Source organism: Bos javanicus, chromosome 3 (assembly GCF_032452875.1).
Source record: "Bos javanicus breed banteng chromosome 3, ARS-OSU_banteng_1.0, whole genome shotgun sequence".
Taxonomy (NCBI): domain Eukaryota; kingdom Metazoa; phylum Chordata; class Mammalia; order Artiodactyla; family Bovidae; genus Bos; species Bos javanicus.
Genome location: NC_083870.1, coordinates 14,878,499 through 14,902,701, shown reverse-complemented (window position 1 = coordinate 14,902,701; position 24,203 = coordinate 14,878,499). Strand labels below are relative to the sequence as shown.

General features: G+C 49.0%; 1 protein-coding gene and 1 pseudogene across 1 annotated transcript; both read right to left on the bottom strand.

Moving 5' to 3' along the window:
• Positions 1–494: 494 nt before the first annotated feature.
• LOC133239539 (protein lin-28 homolog A-like) lies at positions 495–8,066 on the bottom strand (annotated as a pseudogene).
• An 86-nt stretch (positions 8,067–8,152) lies between these two features.
• UBQLN4 (ubiquilin 4) lies at positions 8,153–23,785 on the bottom strand. Its single transcript, XM_061403563.1, has 11 exons — positions 23,618–23,785; positions 21,940–22,091; positions 21,321–21,538; positions 20,486–20,748; positions 18,172–18,330; positions 14,118–14,343; positions 12,901–13,040; positions 12,323–12,406; positions 12,047–12,162; positions 11,663–11,849; positions 8,153–10,159 (listed from the first exon to the last, which is right to left on the bottom strand). Exons 1-11 carry the CDS (start codon positions 23,723–23,725, stop codon positions 10,007–10,009), a joined length of 1,806 nt encoding a protein of 601 aa, XP_061259547.1. The 5' UTR covers positions 23,726–23,785; the 3' UTR covers positions 8,153–10,006.
• Positions 23,786–24,203: the final 418 nt, after the last annotated feature.

Genomic DNA, 24,203 nt, shown 5'->3' with positions numbered 1-24,203 from the left:
TTCTCAGCACTCCATTCCAAGAGGGGGTTATGAGAAGACAAGATGTGGAAAACCCTGCCTCCCTGCTGACAAATTTCCTCCCACAGAATGCAGTGACTTGTGGGTTGGGTTCATCAATCTGGTCTCATGCTTAATCTTTTCACTCTGGCATGGGAAATATTATTCCATCTCCTTTAAGAGTAAAACAAATTCTCTATCCAGGCCACTTTCAAAAGCTGGAGATTCTGGGGGTGCAGACTCAGATAAAGCATGCAGGGAGGGTTAACCCCCAAAGCCCTCACATGCGTTTGGAGAGAGTGTGACTGGAGTTCCTTCGTTTCATGACTTCCTCCCACCAAGAGAGAAGAGGGGGTGATGCTCTGCACCCCGGCCTGAGATACATGGCAGTGCAGCTGCCCCCTACCCACCCTGTCCCCACTTACTCCACTCTGCCGATTGATGCCTGCTTCTCAAAACTTTCTGATCACGAAAGGATAGCTGCTACCTACTGTGGCTCAATTCTGGGCCTCTGGGAACGTGGCAGGGCTACGGTTCTCTTCTTCCTCCTCCCGAAAGTAGGCTTTCTTTCCCTGGGAGCTGGGAGCTTGCTGGGCCTTCAGCAGACATGAGGCTACCATATGATTGGTGCTGTAGCAGAAGTGGCATTTGTTGGACTGGGGTGACAGGTTGCATTTCTTGGCATGATGGTCTGCTGCTGCTGCTGCTGCTAAGTTGATTCAGTCGTTTCCGATTCTGTGTGACCCCATAGATGGCAGCCAACCAGGCTCCCCTGTCCCTGGGATTCTCCAGGCAAGAACACTGGAGTGGGTTGCCATTTCCTTCTCCAACGTATGAAAGTGAAAAGTGAAAGGGAAGTCACTCAGCCGTGTCCAACTCCTAGTGACCCCATGGACTGCAGCCTACCAGGCTCCTCTGTTCATGGGATTCTCCAGGCAAGAGTACTGGAGTGGGGTGCCATTGCCTTCTCCGGCATGATGGTCTAGACCTCCACAATTGTAGCACATCTCTCCCTTTGACCTGTGTTTCTGCATATTCTTTCCTTTGGGTGGCCTTTCGCTCCCAACACAGAACAGCACACCAGGGCCCGTGACTCGGATAGAGGCCAGGCCCTCGGCTGACTTCTTAAAGGTGAACTCCACAGCCTCGCCCTCCTTCAAGCGCCAGAAGCCCTCCAGGTGCAGCTTGCTCTGGTGCACAGAGACATCCACTGCAGGGCTGATCGCGGCCCCTACCAGGGTGGGTCATGGACAGGACGCCAAATGCCAAGCACACACTGAAGCATTCATAGAAGCCAGCACTGTGGAGTACCTGTGGCTCCTTGGGCGCCTCCTCTGGCGCCACCTGCAAACCGGTGGCGTGACACAGAGCCCATGGTCTATGAGCCCGCAGCCCCGGGCCCCTGCTCCCCATTGTATGCATTCATATACATTTTGTATATCCATTCCTCTACCAGTGGACACTTGGGTTGCTTCCACATCTTAGCTATTGTGAATAATGCTGCTACCAACATAGGTGTACAAATACCTCTTTAAGACCCTGCTTTCAGTTCTTTGGGGTATATACACAGAAGTGGAATTGCTGGACCATAATGTAATTCTATTTTTAATTTTAAAAAATGACATATGCACACTGCAATACTTGTTTATTTTTGTTTGCACCGAGTCTTCCTTGCTGCACACACGCTACTCTCTGGTTACGATGCTCAGTCTTGCTGCGATAACTTCTCTTGCTGTGGAGCAGGGGCTCTAGGCATGTGGGCTGCGGTGGTTACTGCATGGGGGCTCATTAGTTGCGGCTTGAAGGTCCTAGAGTGTGCAGGCTTTAGTACTTTTGGGGTGTGGGCTCAGTAGCTGCAACTTGCAAGCTCTAAAACGCAGGCTCAATATTTGCAGCTCATGGGTTTAATTGCTCTGAGGCATGTGGGATTTTCCCAGATCAGGGATCAAACTGATGTCTCCTGCATTGGCAGGCAGAATTTTTATTACCACAGAGCCACCAGGAAAGCCCATCCCATCAGTTTTTACAGGTAATTTTTTGTCATTATTTAAATATCGTATAATAATTCACATTGTTATGTCTTTTTGACCGATGGTTTAATTAGTAGTATATTTCATTATTTCCAAAAATCTTGAGTTCTAGAAAACTGTATTAAGATTAGAGACTGTACTTTGTATTATCATTTTGTAATTTTTCGGCAGAGCAGCAGTTGGGATCTTAGTTCTCAGACCAGGGATCGAACCCACACACCAGTCACTTCCCTGGACCACCAGGGAAGTCTTGATATTTTGTATTATTTCTATCCTTTAAAATTCATTGAAAATTGCTATATTCCCAGCATATGTTCAGTGTTTGCAGATGTTCCATGTATGCTTGAAAATATGTATATACATGTATATTCTAGTTTATTGGATGTAGTATTATACGGATTGCTTTTCATTGAAAATAAGATGCACCCAGTATTTTTTTTTTGCTAGGGTTGCCTTAAAAAAAGTACCACAAAACAGAGAGCTCTAACAATAGAAATTTATTGTCTCACAGTTCTGGAGGATAGAAGTATGAGACTAAGGTGCTGGCAGTATTTGTTCTTTGGAAGGCTGGAGGAAGAATATGTTCCATACCTCTCCCCTAGCATCTGATGGTTTGCTGGTAATTTTTAGTATCAGTATGTGCTGTGCTTAGTCACTTAGTTGTGTCCGACTCTGGATCCTCCTCCAGGGGATCTTCCTGACCCAGGGACTGAACCCGAGTCTCCTGCATCTCCTGCATTGCAGACGATTCTTTACTGCTGAGCCACTGGGGAAGCCCTACTCCTGGTATGACCTCATCTTAATCAATTTCACCTGCAATGACCCAAGCCCCCTTTCCAAGTACGGTCACATTCTGAGGTACTGAGGGTTACGACTTTAACATATGACTTTTTGAGAGACACAGTCCAACATATAACACACTGTTACTTTACTTACTATCAAAAAGCTTTAAAATGTTATCAGTTTAAAAAAATGCTACCAATTAAACTATAACTCAATACCGGGATACCGACGGATTAAAACAAACAAACAATAAACCAAAAAACCCTATCAGTGGCTCAGAGGTTAAAGCGTCTGCCTCCAATGCAAGAGACCCGGGTTCGATCCCTGGGTCGGGAAGATACCCTGGAGAAAAAAATGGTAACCCACTCCAGTTTCTTGCCTGGAGAATCCTATGGACGGAGAAGCCTGATTGGCTACAGTCCACGGGGTCACAAAGAGTCGGACACGACTGAGCAACTTCACTTTCACTTTTAGAATTAATTAACACTGATACTTTTTCCCTGCCTGTTGTATCAATTATAGAGATAGGTATATTGAAATCTATGATTGGGAGTTTTTCTAATTCTCTTTGTAGTGCTCTCAATTTTTTTCTTTTTATATATTAAGGCCATGTTATTGGATGCATAAATATTAATATTTAAGATGGTTATATATTTTTCTGGTGAATGTTACCTTTCATCTTTATGAGTTAACTCTTAAGTGTTACTTTCTGCCTGAAATTCTAGCTAGTTTATTATCAATATAGCTATCCTAATTTTCTTCTGGTTTGTGTTGATACAGTTTATCTTTTTCCAAACTGTTATTTTGAATTTTTCTATTTTCTTATGTTCAATAAATGTCTTATGGTCAGGATACACTTAGATTGTTTCCCTTACCCCCAGCTCCACCCACTGAGGAATTCAGAATGTTTCATTTAAAGGTGAGTGATTGGGCTTCCCTGGTGGCTCAGTGGTAAAGAACCTGCCTACCAATGCAGGAGACACTTGTTCGATCCCTGGTCCTGGAGGATTCCACATACCGCAGAGCAACTAAGCCCAAGAGTGAACCCACATGCTGCAATACTGAAGCCTGTGTTCCACAGGAGAAGTCACCGCACTGAGAAGCCTGCACATCACAACAAAGAGTAGCCCCCACTCACCAGAACCAGAAAAATGCCTGCACAGCAGCGAAGACCCAGCACAGCCAATAAATAAATAAAATTATTTAAAAAAGAAAGAAAAATAAAGGTGAGTGATTAAAACCAGACCTTTATGTGTCTTCTCTTGGACACCAGCCTCTCTTTGAGGCTGGGCCTTGTCTCTCCTCCCCCATCACTCTGCAAAGAAGGCTATGACTCAGGTGGTGGCAAGGCCTCTGGGATAAAAGGTTGCTCCTCCCCACAAAGCAGCTGGTTTGGGAGCTACCCACCATGGGCTCTGTGAGTGCCCTTGGGGTGTCTTGACCCCTGCTCAGCGTCAGGGCAGGCTCAGTGCCTCCCCTCCCTGCAGAGGAGACCACCAGTGAGCCTGGGGCCTTCTGGACTTGGCCTCCGTGTCCCCAGTAGATGTAGGATAGGATGTAGCTTGGGCTGTCCTGCAGGCTCACATCAGAGCATCCATTCACAAGATCTTCAGGGCCTTGTAGTTAGATTTTTATTTTATTGATCCAACCTGACAGTCTTTGAGTTCTTTTTTTTTCAGCTGTGCAGACTTAGTTGCTACATAGCATTCAGGATGGTCTTCCCTGTTGGCTGGGTGGTAAAAAATTTGCCTGCTAAGCAGGAGACATGGGTTTGATCTCTGGGTTGGGAAGATCCCCTGGAGAAGGAAATGGCAACCTACTCCAGTATTCTTGCCAGGAAAATCCCATGGACAGAGGAGCCTGGCAGTCTACAGTCCATGGGGTGGCACAACAGTTGGACACAACTTAATGACTAGACAGCAACTAGCATTCAGGATATTAGTTCCTGAACCAGGGATAAACCTGAGTCCCGTGCATTGCAAGGTAGATTCCCAACCACTGAACCACCAGTCCCAAACTTTGACTTTTAATTGAAGCATTTAATACATCTACATTTAATAAAATTACTTATATATTAAAGTTTAAATCTGCCATATTGTGTGGAAGTTCTATTTTGTATATTATGTCTGGCTTTGTCTTATTTAAACTTTTAATTTGACTAATTTTAGATTTACAGAATGATTGTAAAGACAGTAAAAGAGTTCCTGTATACCCACACCTGGTTTTCCCTATTATTATCATCTTACATTACTATGGTACATTTTTATAATTAATGAACCACTACTGATACATTATCATTAACTTAAAGTCTATACTTTATTCAGATTTATTTGTTTTACTTAATATCCTTTTACTGTTCCAGGGTCCTGTCCTGGAACATTAGGGCATTACATTTACTCCTTTCTCCTAAGGCTCCTCTTGGTTGTAACAATTTTCCAGCCTGTCCTTGTTTTTGATGACCTTGACAGTTTCCAGGAGTACTGGATAGATATTTCGTAGAATGTCCCCAGTTGGAACATGTTTGTTTTTCTCATGATTGGACTGAGGTTATAAGTTTGGAGGAGGAAGAGAACAGAGGTAAAATGTAGCTTTCCTCACATCATCTCACGAGTACATACTCTCAACATGCTTTATCACTGACCCTGGTCACCTGACTGAGGTAGTGTCCCCCCACTCTAATGCCCCCCACCCCAGCCCTTTCCACACTATACTCTGTTAGGTAGGCGTGTGCAGCCTACAAGTGAGGAACGTGTATTCTGTTCCTCTCCTTGAGGGCAGAATATTTACATACGTTGTTTGTAATTTTTCTACACAGGTTTATGTCTTCTCACTCATTTATTTATTCAATTATTTATTTGTATCAGTACAGATGCAAGAGCATTTATTTTATACTTACTTGTTTTGCTGCTTAAATTGTTCTAGCTTTGGCCATCGGGAGCTCTTTCAGTTGGCTCTTGTATCCCTTTGGCATGCACCCATCATTATATGATTTTTTTTCCTTTTTTTTTTCCTTTTTATTATGACTAAAGATTATTACCCTTTGGAATTTCCCTTAGTGTGAGACTGCTGGTTGTGGGCTGTTTTCGTTTGTCTGAAAATATCTTTGTTTCGTTTTCATTTTTTGAATGATGTTTTCTCTGGGCTCCCACCTTCTTTAAACATAGGGAAGATGGCATTTCACTCTTCTGCCTTCCAGTTTTGCAGTTGAGATATAAGCGGTTGTCTGTTGTTCCTCTGAGGATAAACCATCTTTATTCCCTAGTTTCCTTAGGATGTTTTCTTTTTGCTTTCCCCTTTTTGCAGAGTTTAAGTCACTGGATTTCCTGAATCTGTGAATTGATGGCTTTCATCAATTGTACATAATTCTGACATTACTTCTTCAGGTTGCTTTTTTCCGTTTCTCTCCTCTCCTTGGACTCCAGGTAAACATAATTTAGCCCAACTTTGTGTCTCTTCTGTATTTTCCATCCTTACTTTTCAAGTTTCATTCTGTTTCTATAATCTACCAATTCTCTCCTCAGCTATGTCTAGTCTATTAAACCCATCTCTTGAGATCTTAATTTCACTTATTTTTCTAGCTAAAATTGTTTTTTCTTTTTTTTCTAGCTAAAATTTCTATTTGGTCCTTTTCCGATTGTGCTATGTCTGTTTGTGTAAGTGTCAGGTCTCTGCTGAAATTTGCAAGCCTTGCTTTTATCTTGTCATACACTTATTTCTGCATAACTCCGCTACATGGAGTTGTCTATTTGTTGCCTCTCATTTCCTTTTAAGGGTGTCATTTCAGATTTGCTTTCTTCAGTCTCTTGACTAATTCTCATTGTGGTTGATGTCATATTTGAAAAATTATTAATTATAATAATTTTGAGGTCTAGATTGGTGTTAAGTTCCTTGAGATTTCTGCTTGCTTCTCCCAAGCCTCTGGAGATGCTACACATATGGATCAGCTTACTCCAAGTTCAAGACTTGAGAGTTTCTGGACCACCCAGAATGGTGGCACACCAGGAGGCAGAATACAACTGGTTTCCTTCTGATTCATCCTTAGGGGTTCCTAGTCTAGGTGGATCTTTACCAGCATCCCTATATTTAGCTATCCCAGATTCTGATTTTTTTCTTCCTCTAGCTCTCATCCTTCAAGGCCCTCAAAAGCATAGCACAGCCTCTCAGAAGCCTTTTCCCAATTGGAAAAGCCCCCTGAGCAAAGGCAGCCCTGGAGTCTTCTTTTCTCTCTGGATTCCCAGTCAATCTTCATTAGTCCTTTGATTTTTGATACTTTTCGTATTTAAAATTTCTGAGGGTTGGTCTGAAACATCCAGCCTACCATTATTAGAAGTGGAACTTCCGACTCGCTTTATTGCAGATATCACAGAACTCTAGCCCATAACCTCACTATACAAAAGATAAAACTGTAGACATATGAAGACTTCCTTAGACTCACACTGATTAGTTGTAGGGCAGGGATTTCCAGCTGGTACTAGCAGTAAAGAATCCACCTCCCAAGGCAGGAGACATGGAGATGTGGGTTTGATCCCTGGGTCGAGAAGATCCCCTGGAGGAGGGCATGGCAACTCATTCCGGTATCCTTGCCTGGAGAATGCCCATGGACAGCAGAGCCTGGTGGGCTACCATCCACAGGGTCACAGAGTAAGACACAACTGAAGAGACTTAGCAGCAGCAGCAGTTGTAGAGCTAGATTTTAGCCTCAGAGCTTAAGACTAATAACTGCTAAACTCCACTTACATAAAATCTGGATGTAAGGGTTTGTTTTGACCTTTTTACCCGGGGTAAGGAGAGGATAGTCTTGCCAAGAGATCAGGGGATGGAAGCAAGGACTTAGCCATATTCCTAGCACTTTTCATACATTCCTCTCCCAGCCCTGACTTATGGGAGTGGTGGGTGGGGTGGGACCTGATAACTTATGGTCTGGCAATGAGGAATGGAAGAGAACAATCCTTTCCATTCCTAAACCACAGATTACAGATAGCTGCATGATCAGTTATCCCTTTACCTTCAATGATTCTGAACACTTTCTTTTAAATATTTTATTTAGTTGTGTTAGGTCTTGGTTGCAGCATACGGGACTTTCCTTGCGTCATGCAGGGATCTTTCGCTGTGGCGCTTTGGCTCTAGAACGAGCAGGCTTCAGTAGTTGTGGAGCATGTGGGCTTAGTTGCCTGCAACATGTGGGATCTTAGTTCCCCAACCAGGAATGGAACCCGCTTCCTCTGCATTGTAAGGCAGATTCTTAACCACTGGTCTGGATACGGCTTTACAAAAGCCCTCTAAAACCAAGAAGTGTCTTCAGCCAGCCTCCTCTACCCCAGGAAACAAACACCAAGACACCCTCACAACAAAGACCATATCATTTATTTACAAAGGCCAGTGTAGGAGTTGGGGGAGGTAGGGAGGGAAAGCCACACAGACATCCTCTCTGGATTGCTTGGGACCCTTTCCCACTTGGGAGAAAATTCAGTTCCTCTTGCCTCCGTAACGGGTCCTCCAAGCAGCTGGGCTAAGTAGCAGAGAGAGGAGGTGATCTGAGCCTCCCCTATGCTCCACTAGAGTAAAGTCCAATTCCAGATCAAAGGCATCATTGCTGCCCTCTCCTTCCCTTCCTCAAATAGAACTTTCTGGCCTGGAGGGAAACAGTGAAAACTCAAGGGCAGGAGCGGCCAGGGATTCTAGAAAGACTCCTCCCCCACTATTCCCCAAAAGCAATAAGAGAAGGGGTAATCAAGGGTGCCAGTCACAGCCCTGACAGCTTCAGAAGGGGTCCCCACACTACCCAGGCATCCAGAGGCCTAGGGGACCTAGCTCTCCAGGGTGTATATATTCCTGACCTAGACAGGCCCTTCCGCCTACTTCTGTCTGGTGGGATAAAACTCTAAACCAGAAATCAATAAGGTATCCACCCTCCCACTCAACTCACATGCACATGTGCGCGTGCGTGCATGCACCCACCCACCCACACACACCCTCACTGCTGAGACAGACCCCAGTCCTCTTCATGTCTTCTGAGCGGGGCTTAAATCACTGGTACCTGGAGATGCGGGCAGGTCCTGGGTTCATGGAAATGTGTGTGAATGTACAGAAGCATGTGTGTTTGAGGAAATGGAGCCAATATAATCCCTTGTGAGCCATACTGTTTAGCTTCTCTGAACCCTTTTCTTCAACTCAAATTTCATTACCATCTCTAAATCTCCTTTGCCAGGCCAAAGCCTAGACTCTGTGGACTAAAACAACTATTAGTGTTTCCATTCCCTGTCAATTCCAACTTCCAAGTCCTCTGCTCACGCTGTTTCTCCCATTCCCTTCCTCCAGAAAGTCTCATTCCCTCATCCCCTTATTGGGCTGGTCCAGGGCTTAGGTTAAAGCGTCTGCCTGCAATGCGGGAGACCCGGGTTTGATCCCTGGGTCGGGAAGATCCCCTGGAAAAGGAAATGGTAACCCACTCCAGTATTCTTGCCTGGAGAATCCCATGGACAGAGGAGCCTGGCAGGCTACAGTCCATGGGGTCGCAAAGAGTCGGACACGACTGAGCAACTTCACTTCGGGGCTTGTTAACTCCTGCTCCAGGGGGGCCGCGTCTCATGTCTCCCTTCAGACAGGGGGAACAAGCATCTTCCTTCCACTGGGAATCCCAACAGACCCCCTGAAAGTGATCAGAACATGGGGTGAGGAGGAAAATCACAGCCTGCTTCACCTGCCCCTCCTTCAGAGGATGGAAGTCTAGCGCTGGGTAGGCTGGAGGTGGGAGGGGATGAGGGGAAAGAGAGGAGGAAGAGTTACCAAAAGTAATCATAAGACAAGAAAAATCCTAGTGGTAGAGACAGAAGACCCTGTTCTAATAAAGCAGACAGTGGGTTCCTCTTTCAACTCTGCACTGCCACTGAGAAGTGTGAAGGCTGCAAAAGATGGTTGTGGAGTAAGGAGGTGGGGCCAATCAGCAAAAATTGAAAACTGTTTAAATAGCTCTGCTCAAGCAGGCAGGACCAGGAGAGAAGGTTCTACAAGAGGTGAAGTAAAAGTGGAATTCTCAGAGCCGCAGGGCTGGGCCCACCCCTCTAAAGTCACCCTGCTGTCTGGAGAGAACAAGGGAGAAGAGCAGAAGGGATGACAAGCTGCAGAGGGCCAGGCTGACAGAGGAGCCAAACATGGGCATCAAGGGAGGGGAGACGCAAGAGGCCCGGGCTGAGGGGTTAGGAGAGCTGAGAGCCCAGGAGCCTCTCGATAGCTGCGTTGATGTCCCCTCCCGTGGCGATGAGAGCCTGCAGGTTGGCCTCATGATTGATGAAGCCCATGGAGTTGAGCTGCTCCAGCTGCTGCTGAAATCTCACTTCTGGCGTCTGCACCTGGAGGGGACAAGCCTTGTGAAGTGGGCTCAGGACCAACCCCAGAAGGCCTAGCTGATTCCGAGGGTTTATGATGGAGAGACAAAGTCCTCCTCAGAATCAACCAATGGGGCAGGGGTCGATGACCAGCAAACAGAGGCCAGGGGAGCCGGCGTCCCAGATCACTAAACAGCTGTGCCATCATAAGGAGGGGGGGGTGCATCTTTCTTGAAATTTCAAAGTAACAAATAGGTCTAGATCAGCCGATATTCCTAACTGCTTTCCATCAGCACTCTGGAGGTGTTAACAGGCAGTCCAAAAGCCAAATGTTCTGTGGTCAGTAAATACCGTCTCCAAACCTGCTCCTGGCAACTGTCACACACACGATCACATTAAAGGTCAGAGAAGGGCCCCCGGAAAACACGAACCTGTTTAATTGTGTTTAACCCATCAACAAACACAGTTATTTACAAAAGAGGAGGCTTTTCATTTTTGACACTCCAAAACACATCTCCTGGAAACGTTTTCCCCCAGGGATGTTCAGGAAGCCATAGCCTAGATCACGAACAGAAGACTCAGGGTTGGAAGGAGCCCAGCAATGAGAGCACCCAACCCGCAGTACAGGAGCCCTTTGCCACTCTGTGATGTTTTCAGCATGATCCACCCACACTGGGCTCCAGACGCAGCTAGACTGGGCCTTGGAGAACGCTTCACCCAGCCCTCTCAGTGCCTCGCACAGAGCTGGGCACACTTCCATTTCTGTTGAAAGGCTTTCCCCAGAGGTCACAGAGGTCGGAAAAAGGTTAAGGGGCTTCCCTGAGGTAATCCCCTGCTCTGCCCCCAAGCCCCAGGCCTAAGACTTTGTAGCCCAGGGCTCTGGTCACCTCTCTTCCCAGAATCCTCCTCTCCAGTCTCACAGACAGAGGCTGCTTTATTCATTTTTATTTTTGTTTTGGCCGCACCACATAGCATGTGGGATCTTAGTTCCCTGACCAGGGATAGAACCCGTGCCCCCTGCAGTGGAAATGTGGAGTCTTAAACCACTGGACTGCCAGGGACGTCCCAGAGGCTGCTTTAATTATCAAGAGTCCTCTGACACAGTAGAAGTAGTAAAACAGTGGTTAAAGGTAAATTCCGGAGCCAGTATGCCTCGGTTTGAATTTCAGCTTCATTACTTACTCACTCTGTGACTCTGAGAAAGCCACCTAACCTCTCTGGGATTTAGCTTCCCCCCTTTGTAACACAGAAAGAGTAAGAAGAAGGCTGCTGTGAAGAGCAAAGGAAGTGAGCTCAAATATACAAGGCACATAGACCAGTACTCAGCTGACCCAGTAAGTGCTATTACTATCTCCATGTCACAGCTGTGGAAACTAAACTTATGGAAGATCAGTTACTTACCAAAGGCTAGAAAGTAGCAGACCAGGAACTAAAGCCAGGTCTGGCTGACTCCAAAGCCTGCTGTTTCCATTTGACTGCCACCCTTAGCACCGCAGGGTCCTAGCACCAGTCCGCTGCCCTGCGTACCTGTGAACTTCCGCTTCCAGCCAGAAGCTGGATCATCTGTTGCATGAGCTGCTGCTGAGCGCTGGAGGCCCCTGCTGGAGATGACGTGACTGGGAGGGCTGGCGAGGAGGTGGGCGCCTCCGGCGCAGACCCGGCGTTGCTGCCTGCAGAGGATGCTGGGGGCCGGGCCATCCCAAAAGAGCCAAGGCTGCAGGCAGGAGAGACCGAGAAGGGGGAGACAGCCTCTGAGAAAAGGGTGGGAACGTGAGATCCAGCAGGAAAAGCAGTTGGAAGGAACAGGAAAACAGATCCTCAGGGACACAAGGGCTGCTGAGAGCAGCAGGAAAAGGGCTTGAGGGGGAGGAGGAGCCAGATCCCTGTTGCCCACTTGCCCCTGCCCCTCACCTGGGTACCAGCCCTGGGGCTTCGGTCTGCAAGGTCTGCAGTCCCTGCTGGATCTGCAGCAGCGCCTGCATGGCTCGGGGATTGGTGAGAATGGAGAGTGACTCTGGGTTCTGCATCTGGTGGGAAACAACACGGAAAGGAGGTGGCAGGAGACGGGAGGTGGCCTAGACCCTGAGTCCAGAGCTAGGCGCGGCCCCTCCCTTAAGCTTCACCCACTGGGCCTCTGGGTCTACCCAGGTGGCCCTCAACCTCCACCCATCTAGGCTCCTCACTTACCTGCTGCAGGAAGACTGGGAGCTGCAGGCGGAGCTGCTCCTGCAGCTGGGGGTTCCCCGCAAAGAGCGGCACGTTCACCATCATCTGCCAGGGTGAAGGTAGCAGGGGGAGGCCTGGGCCTACCCACCCTCACAATGCCCCCACCGCCTCATCTCCCTCAGCACCCCACCACTGTAGGAAACCGGGCCAGCTTTTCCAAGGATCTCAGAGTATCCTGAAGTCCTAGGTGGGACAGTGAGAGGAACTGGAACTATACTCTGGACAAGGACAAGAGTCAGAAGCCAGTCTGATGAGGATGATAATAGCGAACATTTCTGAGTACACAGGGCTTACTCTGTGCCAGGCCATGTGCTAAGCACTTTATGTTATTAACTCACTTAACCCTCACAACTCCAAGGCAGGTACTATTGTTATTACCATTTTACCAATGAGGAAACTGGGGATAAATAACTTGCCTGGCTCATGCAGCTAGGAAGTGGCAGAGCTCAATACAGAAACCCAGGCAGTCTGGCTCTTGAGCATTTGGATCATCACAAGTCACAGCCCCCAGCACACTCCCCCTCATGCCAGTCCCATACCTGAGCAGCAAAGTCGGGGTTCTGGGCAAGCGTTTGCATCATGCTGCGCATGTAGGGGGCTGAGATCACGTTCTGCATCAGCTGGGGGTTCTCAGAGATCTGCTGGAGGAGGGCCTGCATTTCTGGGCTGTTGAACATCCCTAGGATAGGAAGGGAAAAAAAACAAAACAAGAGAAAAGGGGTCCAAATGGAAACCAGATGCCTGATTTCAATCTACCTTACTTCAGGCACTGAGGGGTTGCCAAACTCAGAAAGGCAACAGTAAAGTGGGCACCCACATCCCGGGGAGTGGGTCCAAGTCTCTCTTGACCCTGAGGTCATCTTGCCCTGCTTTGGCCTGGCTCCCTCACCATCTGCTCTGCTATGATCAAGCCGGTTACAAACTGGGTCTGATTCCTATCCCTCTGTTCCTGCCACAGGTCAGATAATGTTAGAGTTGGAAAGGATTTGACTAGAGATGACCCAGATCAATGGTTTTCAAACTTGTCCTAGCAGCAGAGACCCTTTCCTCAAACCAAATCTCACTAGGAAACCAAGTATGTCAACGGTCTGGTTGGAGCTGGGGCAGAAGGCCTGGAGCCTTTCCCATGTGGTCTTCCCCCGTCCTGGCAATGGTCCAGATCCCTCAAGACTCAGAAGTATAATTCTGAAACCATGGGTCAGGTTCAAGTCCCTTATTTATGAAATAAGCATATAGAGGGGAAGGGACTATCCTGACCAAGATATTCCACAGAGTACAGAGAAATCATGGCATCTACCAGACATCCCTAGGGCCATTACAGTCATAGTCTTGATAAATGGGGCATCTCCCAGGGTTGCACAGCATATAACCTACACTCTGTACAAGGCAGCTCTGTATATCCCTCTTGCCCAGCCTCACATCTACCCGTCCCTCATTCCTCTCACACACCCTCATCCCCAGTCTAACCCATTGACACTGGATAATACCAGCAGAGTTGAAAGAGCTTAGAAAGTGGGGCCTGGTTTATTCACGAGCCTTTACTTAGGTTGCTCTTGGGGACACTGGGAAAGGGCTAGAACCAAGCCTCACCCTCTGAGGGCTGAAGCCACTACTCCAGCCCACAGAGCTCTGTTTGCGGCTCTGATACAGTCTCACCTCTGTCTTCAGTACTCTGGAGCAGTGTGAACCCCCTTCAGGCCTGGGGCAGGGGACTGCCCTGGTGACCCCACTCAGCTCCGCCCACCCCAGGACATACCTGACCCCAGGCTAGCCGCATTGATCCCAAAGGGATTGGAGACCGTTGGGTGCACCCGGCTGGCCCCTGATCCTCCGGCGCCCTCCCCACCGGACCCGGGGGCCTGGGAGGCGGGGGGCGAGGGGCTCCAGGGGTTAGGGAGGGGCTCTCGATTCTCAGTCCGCAGAGGCTGGGAGGATGAGCTGTCGGAGTTCCCGGCCAGGGAAGAGAAGGGGTTGTTGCCAAACTGGGAGGAGGGAAAGGTTTTGGGTTAAGGACTGAAACAGATCAGGGAGAAGGGCTAGGCCCTTTCTTTCTTCTCACCTAATAGCCTCCCGGTCCCCAGGAAAGGGAGAGAGATCTAAAACTGTGGAGGTCCTCATGTCAATTTCTGGCCTCACAACGGCCGACTTCACCCTCACCCTGCAAGGTGGGAGTTGGCTGATGCTAATGACTGGATAAATGAACCCCTCAGATCACCGGAAACATCCCCATCTCCCCTGGTGGCTCTAAATATTTGGTTTCTAGTCTTCTCTGTGCTCTATAGTACTTGACACACACCTTTCCTACTGTGCCGCGAGATACTGGTTTTCCTTAGCTCTTAAGGGGCAGAGACAATGTCAGATTGACCTTTGCACACCTGGCCCCTGACACTAGTAGGTGCTCAATACGTAACTATTGGCTTGATGGGAGCTGACTACTCCAACCCCTATTTGCCTTCAGCTCTCCCTTTTCCAGCCACCTCAGTCCAAGTCTAACTCCGCTGAACCTTCTTCCTCACCTCCAGATCCCCCATGTGGCATTCTGCCCATCCAGGAACATCACGTGGAGCCCCTCAGAGGGGCACGCTTCTGGCTGAGCACCCTTCCCTAGGTCTTGTCCTCTGTTGCTTCCTCCATGTAATCTCTTCTTTCTCCTCCCCACCCCCATCTTCTTAGACTGGCTGTTTCAGCTAAACAGTACCCCCTAGCATCAGGCCTCCTAGGATGTTACCCAGGATTGTCTCAGGGTCTGCACCCCACTACATGATGGGCTGCCCAAGGGGACACCCGAGCCTGCATCTGAATCTCCTCCCTCTGGACCCGCTGATAGCCAGGAAAGAGCTCTGTCTGAGGCATGTGATGGCTGAGGGAGCCCAGGCCTCTTCCCCTTGCTCAGCCTCCCTCTCCTGTCCCCAGGCAGGCCTTACCCATGCAGGAGGTACCTGAGCAGCCTCAGCCCCACCGCACCAGGGAGTTTCATATCCAGTTACTTTTCCTGTTTATTCAAACAGGGGGCCAGCTCCTGCTCTGAGCTGTGGTTCCTTTGCCCTACCAGATGCCTGTTCAGATAATAGCGTTTGCAGGCCAGGGAACGTGTACCACAGTTTCAGTCTTTGTCATCATTGCAGATTTCCTGTTCTGCTAACTTGCCTAGCACCCAACCCCAGCTAGTTCTGGGTCCTGCTTTGCTCTTCCCAGTACACCCTAAGGCCTGAATCTCTTTGCCAGAACTCCCAAAAGTGATAACAACAGCCATTTATTGAGCACCTACTATGTGCCTGACCCATTCATTCTAATGCTTATAATATCCCTCTAATACACCAGTTCTCAAAGTGTGGTCCTAGGACCTCTGCAAGGTTTAAAAACAATTTTTATAACCCTAAGACATTATTTGCCTTTTTCACTCTCATTCTCTCATAAGTATTCAGGGGTGTTTTCCAAAGGCTACATAACATGTGACAATGCAATGGACTGAATACAGAAGCAGATCTGATCTGAGATCTGCAAAAATGTCAAACAAGGCCATTCTTTCCTCTAAAGTTTTGTTTTGGGAGATAAAGTTATTTTTTAAAAGAGCATGCTGGTTATATTAATGTGAAATGGGTTTATTGTTATTTTTGAATGAGTTCATAAATATTTATTTAAATTCTCAGTTTTAATTTCAGATTCAGTGAATATCAATAGACCTAACCCACAAAAACAAAACCTCCTTGGGGTCCTAACTATATAAAGGGGTCCAGAGTGGAATTCCCTAGTAATCTAGTTTGGTCTCCAGGCTTCCACTGCAAGGGGTGCGGGTTTGATCCTTGGTGAGGGAACTAGATCCCTCCCACATGCTGTGCAGTAAGGCAAAAAAAAAAATTTTTTTTTAATAAATAAATAAAGGGATCCAGAGACCAAAATGATTGAGGACAATGCTATAATACATTGTCTCCATTTTGAAAATGAGGCAGCAGAAAACTCAGGGAGGCTGAAGCAACTCGCTTAAAACCACACCACTGAAGAATGGTGGGGCAGGTGTTTGGACGCAGGCTTGCTGTTGCCAAACGCTGTTCTTTTAGCTGAGCCAGTGGTTCCCACACCTTAAAGTGTATCAGAATTAGCTGAGGGCTTGGTCTAAGCCTTGCTCAACTACTTGAATTTTTTTTTTAACCAGGTACATGCATTACTTTGATATACATTTTAAATTAAATACTTTATTAAAATAAAACTAAAATAAACTAAAAACCCACAGGTAATCTTCAGAAGCACTTTCTTTCAATTTCTATAAGCACTTTCTAAAGTTTGAAAGAGCAATGGCAATAATCATCAAGATGACGGTGAAGAATAAGCTGCAGTGGGGAGGGGAGAGTCACCCTACCTGATGCCTAGGCTTAATTAAGACAACGTGGTATCATTATAGGAACCAAGCCAGCAAGGTGCACACTAATCTGCCTGCAGCACAGGAGACCTGGGTTTGATCCCTGGGTCTGGAAGATCCTCTGGAGAAGGGAATGGCAACCCACTCCAGTATTCTTGCCTGGAGAATCCCATGGACAGAGGACCCTGGCAAGTTACAGTCCATGGGGTCACAAAGAGTCAGACACAACTGAGCAAATAACACTACCACTAGCAATGCCATGAACAAGAAATCTGCTGGGATGGCATGGACTGCTCAGGACATGGTGCTTTTTCCTTTCCACAAGGAAAAAGTATTGTGAGGTCCCACTCTCCTACCTGGGTGCTGGTTGTGGGGACAGACTGTTCAGTTTGTGAAAATCCATCAAGCCAAACACTTAGGATATGTGCACCTTTCTGCAACTATATTATTCTTCAAATGAAACATTTCTAGATGTTTTTAAAAAGCAAGTCTAAAATTATACAAACAGCATATCACTTCCATAAGACTGAAAAAATATGCAAAATGATGCCACAGATTATTTATGGATACATACATAGATAATAAAAGAATCAAAACGACAAACACCGACTTCAGGGTGGTAGTGACTCCGAGAGGGAAAGAGAGGCATAGGATGGGGGAGGGGCATGTGATGGCTGCAATTCCATGTGTAATATCTTATTTGCCAATGTTAAAGATATCTAGGAAAACACACAAAATACTAAAAATATTCATTAACTCCGGGATAGAAAAGAGAGGGCTGGGAGATGGAAATAGAAGGATCTCTTTTGTATACTTTTATTAAGCTTGGATACCTTTCCACTCTTTTTAAATATCCTTCTGTTTACTTTGTGTAACTTCTGAGTTTTGAAACAGGTAAATGCATAATGTATTTAGTGTAAATTAAACTTTAATATGAGAGAATGCTGTACTTTTTGTATATTTGAAAAAAATTCACAAAGCATTTTTGAAAGCACATATTCCCAACGCTTAATTCCAGAGATTGATTCAATAAGTATCTCAAAGATGGGAACCAGGAATCTCATGATTAACAAGCACCCCAGGTGCTTCTGATGCAGGTGATCTGTGGACCACACTTGAGACACACTGTGGAAGGGTGGGCTCTTTGACCTCAGGCCTGCCCCACAACCTTTGAGCCCGCGCAAGAAGTCTGCCAGAACAATGTCAAAGCCCTTGGATACTGCACTGCCCCCACCTCCTAGGGACCCCTGCTGTCTTCTGCCCCAGGGCTTCAGTCCCATGCCGAGATGGACCATCCCCGGCTGTGCCCTGTGAAAACCACCTTCAAGCCAAGGCCTACCCTCAGGGCACTAGGGAAGGAAAGAGGAGCAGATAGCACCTCAGGCTTGCCTGGGTCTGGGCTGGGTGCTCCTGCGTTCAGACTGCCCTCCCACAGCCCAGCCCCTGGCCCCACCTGCTCCCTGGCAGCACTGAACATGGGCTCCTGGATGTCTGTGTACATGCGGCGGAGGGCATTGTACCCTCCAGGGATGCTCTCCAGGTTGCTTAGAGCTCGGTCCTGGTTCCGCATCATCTCCTGCATCATGGCTGGATTTCGAGCAAGCTCCATTGTCTGGTGGAAAAGGAAAAGAGAGAGAATGACTCTGGAACCAGGGCGTCACCAAGCTTGAAAAAGACTGGGCCTTGAAAAGGGGGACCAGGACTAGGGTCCCGGGCCCAGGAACTGACCCAGAGTGGCTGGGAGGAGGGTGAACTGGATTTCCTTTCTCTATTGTCATCTTGGCTCCAACCCTGCCTCTCTGTGGGTATTCTGGTTGACTTTTGGGGGTATAGTGATCCCAGATGGGGTGAGGGCAGCAGCTTTCCTCTCTCAGGTTCAGGGGATCTGCAGAAGTATCAGGGAACACAAGGAAGTTCAATAAGAAAGGACCTGAGAGGGACTTCCCTTGTGGTCCAGTGGCTAAGACTCTGAGCTCCCAGTTCAAGGGGCCCTGGGTTTGATTTCTAGTCAGGGAGCTAGATCCCACATGCCACAACTAAAGATCCTGCATGAAGACTCAGCACAGCCAAGTAAGTAAACTAAATAAATATTAAAAAAAAGAAAGAAAGTACATGAGAAAAGGGAGAAAGCAAGAGAGAAAATTAACATCTATTGAACAGTTACTACATACAGGCACTGAGCTAAGTAATTTACAGAATTCAAGTCATTTAATCCCCATGATAACTATCCCAAGTATGTTTTTCTGTCCCTATTTAGCAGATAAGAAAATAGGCTCAGAGACTCACTGCCTAGTACCCACAGTCAGTTAGCGGTGGAGACAGGGTTCAAGGCCAGGTTGGTCTGTCTGACCAAGACTAGATTACGGCTTCTGATAAATGACCACAAATCGGTGGGGGGAAAGGATTCAAGCTGGGACGATGCTTCCAACACCTTCTGGATCTCACTACAGGTCTTTGGCCTCACTGAATCTTGAGAAATAGGATGAGGGCTTTCTCTTGGGAGCCAATGTCTCACTCTCAATAACGAGGGGACAGTGAGTACAGCAGCTTCTTGTTCTCATCCACTGGAAAGCTTTCCCTGTCCTTCTTCCTAAATCTGCTCCATACATGCCTCTTCTAAGACACTTTTATGTCTATGATAAGCCTCTGATCTCTTATTCCACAAGTCATTCACTTACTAAGTACTTATTGAGTGGTAACTATACACCAGTGGTAGCTATACACTATGCACTGTTCTAGGCAGTGAACAAAACATTTGCAAAGTCTTGCCCTTCTGGGACTTACCTTCTGGTGAGTCCAGCACTAGCGTCCACAGTTCTGCTAAGATCATCTACCCTCATCCCCTAGTGGGTGGCCACAAGACAGAGCTCCCGAAGACCAACACCACACCCCCTTGCCTGGGTCTTCCTCACTCACCTAACCCTCCCTTATCCACCTGGCCCTGCCCAGCCACAAAGGTCTCCAATCCTACTTTTCATTCCCAGGCCTTTGTGCTTGCTGTCCCTTAGCCCTGAATACTCTTCTTTTTCCCTCTGGTTCATTCTTCCTCTTTTGGGTCTCTGCTTGGGCAACACTTCCTTTATGGCCCCCTCTGAGCCCCAGGGTAGGGTCAGGAGCCCTTCTGTGTGCTCCTAAGGGATCCTGTGACCATCTCTATGATAGTACTATCCACGCTGTACTATAAATGCCTTCTTACTTGTCCCACTTCCCTTTGAGACCAGAAGTTCCTGGGGGGCTTCCCTGGTGGTCCAGTGGTTAAGAATCCACCTGCCAACGGAGAGGACACAGGTTTGATCCCTGGTCTGGGAATATCCCACATGCCATGGAGCAACTAAGCCTGTGCACCACTATTACTGAGCCTGAGCTCTAGAGCCCAAGAGCAGCAACTACCAAGCCCACAAGCTACAACTACTGAAGCCCGTGTGCCCTAGAGCCTGTGCTCTGCAACAAGAGAAGCCACCGCAATGAGAAGACCACAACAAAGAGCAGCCCCCACTCGCAGCAACTAGAGAAAGCCCACGCGGCAACAAAGACCCAGCCCGGCCAAAAACAAATAAATAAATAAAACAAATCTAAAAATAAAAGAAAAAAGAAGTAGTTCCTAGAGAGCTAGGCCTATGTCTTTTCATCATTGTACCCCCAGTGCTCAAAACGTGGCTGTTGAATGAATGAACATATCAAGGTAGGACAAGGTAGGAAAAGGTAAGACAGGGTACAGCTGGGTGCCCGGGGTCCTCCACGCCCCCCCAACCTTCTCTCAGACCCACCTGCCTCATAAGCTCAGGGTTGTTGAGCATGTGACTGATCTCAGGGTTCCGCTCCATCAGCTGCTGCATCTGGGGGTTGGCCATGATCATGTGGCGCATCAGGTCGGGGTTAGACATCATGTCCTGGACCAGGGGGTTCTCCATGATCTGCGACAGCATCTCAGGATTGGACATCAGCTGCCTCTGCATCTGCTGCTGCAGTTCCATGAAGTTGGCAGAGCCCAAGCCCAGGCTGCCCAAGCCCAGGATGCCCCCAAAGCCAGCTGTGCGGGAGGGGAGCAGGGTCAGTTTGTCCCAAGACTCTTCTACCTGGCCAGAGCCACTGAAATCACCTGAAGGAACCAGGATGGGCCCCCTCTGCTTCTCACATCTCCCTTTCTCAATCATTTCCACAGACCCAGCCCTGATCTGTTGCTGGCAAAGAGATGGGAGCCTACTAGACTGAGACCTCTTTGATGGCCAAGGCTGACAGGCAGGCACGGTACTGAACCCAGAGAGGGCAATCAGTGACGGCATCCTGAATGAGCAAATAAATATTCTCCAACTGGATACTGTTGGGCCCACCTTTTTCCCAAACTCCAATACCTTCGGTTTTCCACATCCCCAGCCCCATTTCTCCCTTCACCCTTAATATTTCACCATGCTCCCCTCTTCTGGGAAGCCCTTGCAGATTGGTTTCCTCCCAACTTGGCTCAAGCACCAGTGTCTGGAACCCTATGTTCAGGGGCCCCAATCCCCATCAGATCAGGAGCAGGGATCAACATTCCCCTCTTCTTGGCCTCTCTCCCACTCTATAGACTATAACAGTGTGGTGCCTTCCTCCCTAAAGGCTTACAGAGTATGGATGCAGTGGCACTGGGAGGTCCCTCCCCAGTCCCTGGGGAGGTACCCCCTCCACTGCCCCTTCGGCTTCCACTGCCTGTATCTGAAGTGGCACTTCCAGAAGTGGAGGGCTGGGCAGACGTGGCAGGTGAAGCAGGGGTGGTGGAGGGGGCTGAGGCTGGGTCTGGGGTGGAAGGGGAAGAAGCAGTGGCAGTAGCTGGATCTTGAACCCTGAGAAAGAAAGAAAAATCCTCATTGAAGTGGACACAAAAGGGAAGACCATGATTTCTACCTGTGCTGCGCAGCTACAGCCCTAGACCAAGCCACCTCTGAGGTAACCCTGAGGCTGGGGCAGGGTGATGCCGGGGGCAGTCAGGAAATTGGGCAGAGGGAGAAAGGAGCCAGTATCCTCTATCTCCAGGTCATTTAGGGCGAGGTAAGTCAAGTTCCCTAGCCCTGCAGGTCCGATCACAAGGCCTTCTGGCAGCCCATCGAAGAGCCACCGTCCTGGGTCTTGGCATTCCACAGACCTTCCACAGACATATGCTTGAACAATGGGTGAGAAAGTGTCAGATGGGGAGAAACAAAGAAAGCCCAATCTGAAGCTGGACCTGCTCCTCTCCTGAACTTACTTCTGAGGGGTCTTGATGACCAGATGAACAGTGAGCCCATCCTTGATCCCATGCTGGTTCAGTGTGTCCCCATCCTTGAGGATCTTGCCTGCGAAGATCAGGACCAGCTGATCCTGCTGTGCCTTAAATCTCCGGGAGATTTCCTCTTTAAACTGTGATCAAGAGGCAAAGGTCACTGTGGAGGCTGCCTGGGCTCCACCAACCAGGGACCCTGCCTCTCCTTCAAAGCTTCTGCATTCCCTTGCTCCCACCTCTAGTCGTGGGAAGTCCTTTCAGCAGTCTTGACTCCATCCCTCCAGCTGAAATTAAGCTGCTCCTTTCTTAACCAAGGGAGCTGGACCAGTGAGAGGCTCCTCTCAGCAATACTCCAGGGTCTCTCACCCTCCCAAGCCCTGCTTCTGTCCACTCCCTCTTCAGTCCCAAGTTCCCCCTGAGGGTACTACCTGGGCAGTTCTCTCATGGAAACTCCTTGGCCCAACCCTGTTTCCCCTCAGCCTTCTCTCTTCAGACTTCAAGTCTCTTTCCTCTCTTTATTCCCAGTTTTCTTGTAACAACTACAACAAATAAGTCCCAGTTATTTATAACAGCACTAACTACACATGTTAATTATTATCTCCATTTCAGAGACCAGAAAATTGAGGATTAGAGCAGTTAGATAACTTGCCCTGGGCAAACTGGAACTCAGGTCTTGACATCAAAGCCCAGGCTCCTCTTAACCAAATGTATGCTGCGGGGTGGCGGGAGCTCTCAATTAGAGCTGATTTCAAATTCAGCTTTGCAGGCAAAAATTATTTAAATTACGGAATGTGGTCATTTTATAAGGTCAGGGGGAGGGGCAATGATGGCAACAAAGGCTGGCTGGGGAGAGTTAGACTCCCCAAACCTATCACACACACCGTCCCCGCCCCCCATCAACCCAAGCAAATCAAACACACACTCTTAAGTAGAGGGTGCACTTGCTAAGCAAAGGCAGCTTCCAGACCCCTCCCTTCCAATCAGACGCCTATCTTAAGCCCCGCCTCTGTGAAATTCTGGAGCAGCCACAGGGAGGTGGTGAACACAGGCAATATTCCCTCATTCACTCATTCAACATATTTTACTAAGCACCTACTGCACACTGTGTAAATCCCAGAGGGGATGAGAATCAAATGTATCCACTCTAATTTGAAAGAGTAGGAAAGATCCAGGCAGAGGGAAATCCTCCCCCCACCAACCAGGCGTCAGAATTCTGGGCGTTCTCTGAGTCGCACAGTAGGCGCCCAGAGTTCCCCCCAACCTGCGCCCCGCCGCCCACTCTCCGGGCTCAGCACCTGGCCCGGCCCCCACTCTGCCTCTGCGCCTCGAATCCCGACCAGTAACCGGGGCGAACACTCCCCTCAAACCTAGGGTCCTCCCCCCTGCCCAGTGCAAGGTGTCCTCTTCCCACTCTCCACCACGCCCCCAGCCCAGGCCACAAGGCAAACCCCGGCCTCCCTTCCCCAGCACGCGCCACGCTCCCCTAAATCGCCCTCGCAGGATGCCCCCTACCCGCCTGCCCTACCCTCCTGCTCCTCCGAGTGCCTGCTGGGCTCCCGCCCTCCACTCCCCGGCCCTCCCGCACGCCCGACAGTCTCAGAGCCACCCGCCTCTTCGCAGACCCCTCCTCCGCGCTCACCCCCACCCCCGCCACCCTTACTACCTCTTTGACCGAGGCTCGGTCGCAGATCACAATTTCCTCCTTGTCCTTGGGGGTCTTGACGGTGACCCGAATGGGGGGCCTCGTCTCGGCCCCGCTCGGCTCCGCCATGCCACCGCCGCCACCCGGCCGCCCGCCAGCCCGCCCCGGCTCCTCCTCCTACTCCCCGCCCGCCCGGCCGGCCGGGCTTGGCTCCGGCGCCTCCAACACTCCCCTGTCCCCTCCCCTCCCCAAGGCTTCACCGGCCCCCTCCGGACCCGCCACGGCCACAGCGCCCCGGGCGGACTGGGGGGGCCACTGCAGTGGGGTCCGCCCAGGGCTGAGCCCGGGGTCCGTCGGCTTGGACCGGGCCTTGCAGGGCTGCAGCCCCCGAGGGGTTCGGGGCGGGGGCGGGGCGTGTCGGTCACTGCGGGGCGGGGGCCGAATTCCCCGCGAGAGACCACAGCCCGACGCAGCCCGCCGGAGCCGAGCCGAGGTGCCCCCTGGGCCCAAAGCTGCCCCCGCCCCTCCGCGGGTAACTCCAGCTTCGGGACAAAGGACTTTCTGTGTCGCCGCTTTATCTCCGTTCCCTGTGATAACTGGCCTTTCT

Coding starts and splice junctions, on each gene's coding strand:
- UBQLN4 (XM_061403563.1), bottom strand. CDS start 23,725: ATGGCGGAGCCGAGCGGGGCCGAGACGAGGCCCCCCATTCGGGTCACC. Junction 20,749..21,320: donor TGCCACTGCATCCATACTCT/GTAAGCCTTTAG, acceptor CCTCCCGCACAG/CTGGCTTTGGGGGCATCCTG. Junction 12,407..12,900: donor ACCCCGACTTTGCTGCTCAG/GTATGGGACTGG, acceptor TCACCCTGGCAG/ATGATGGTGAACGTGCCGCT.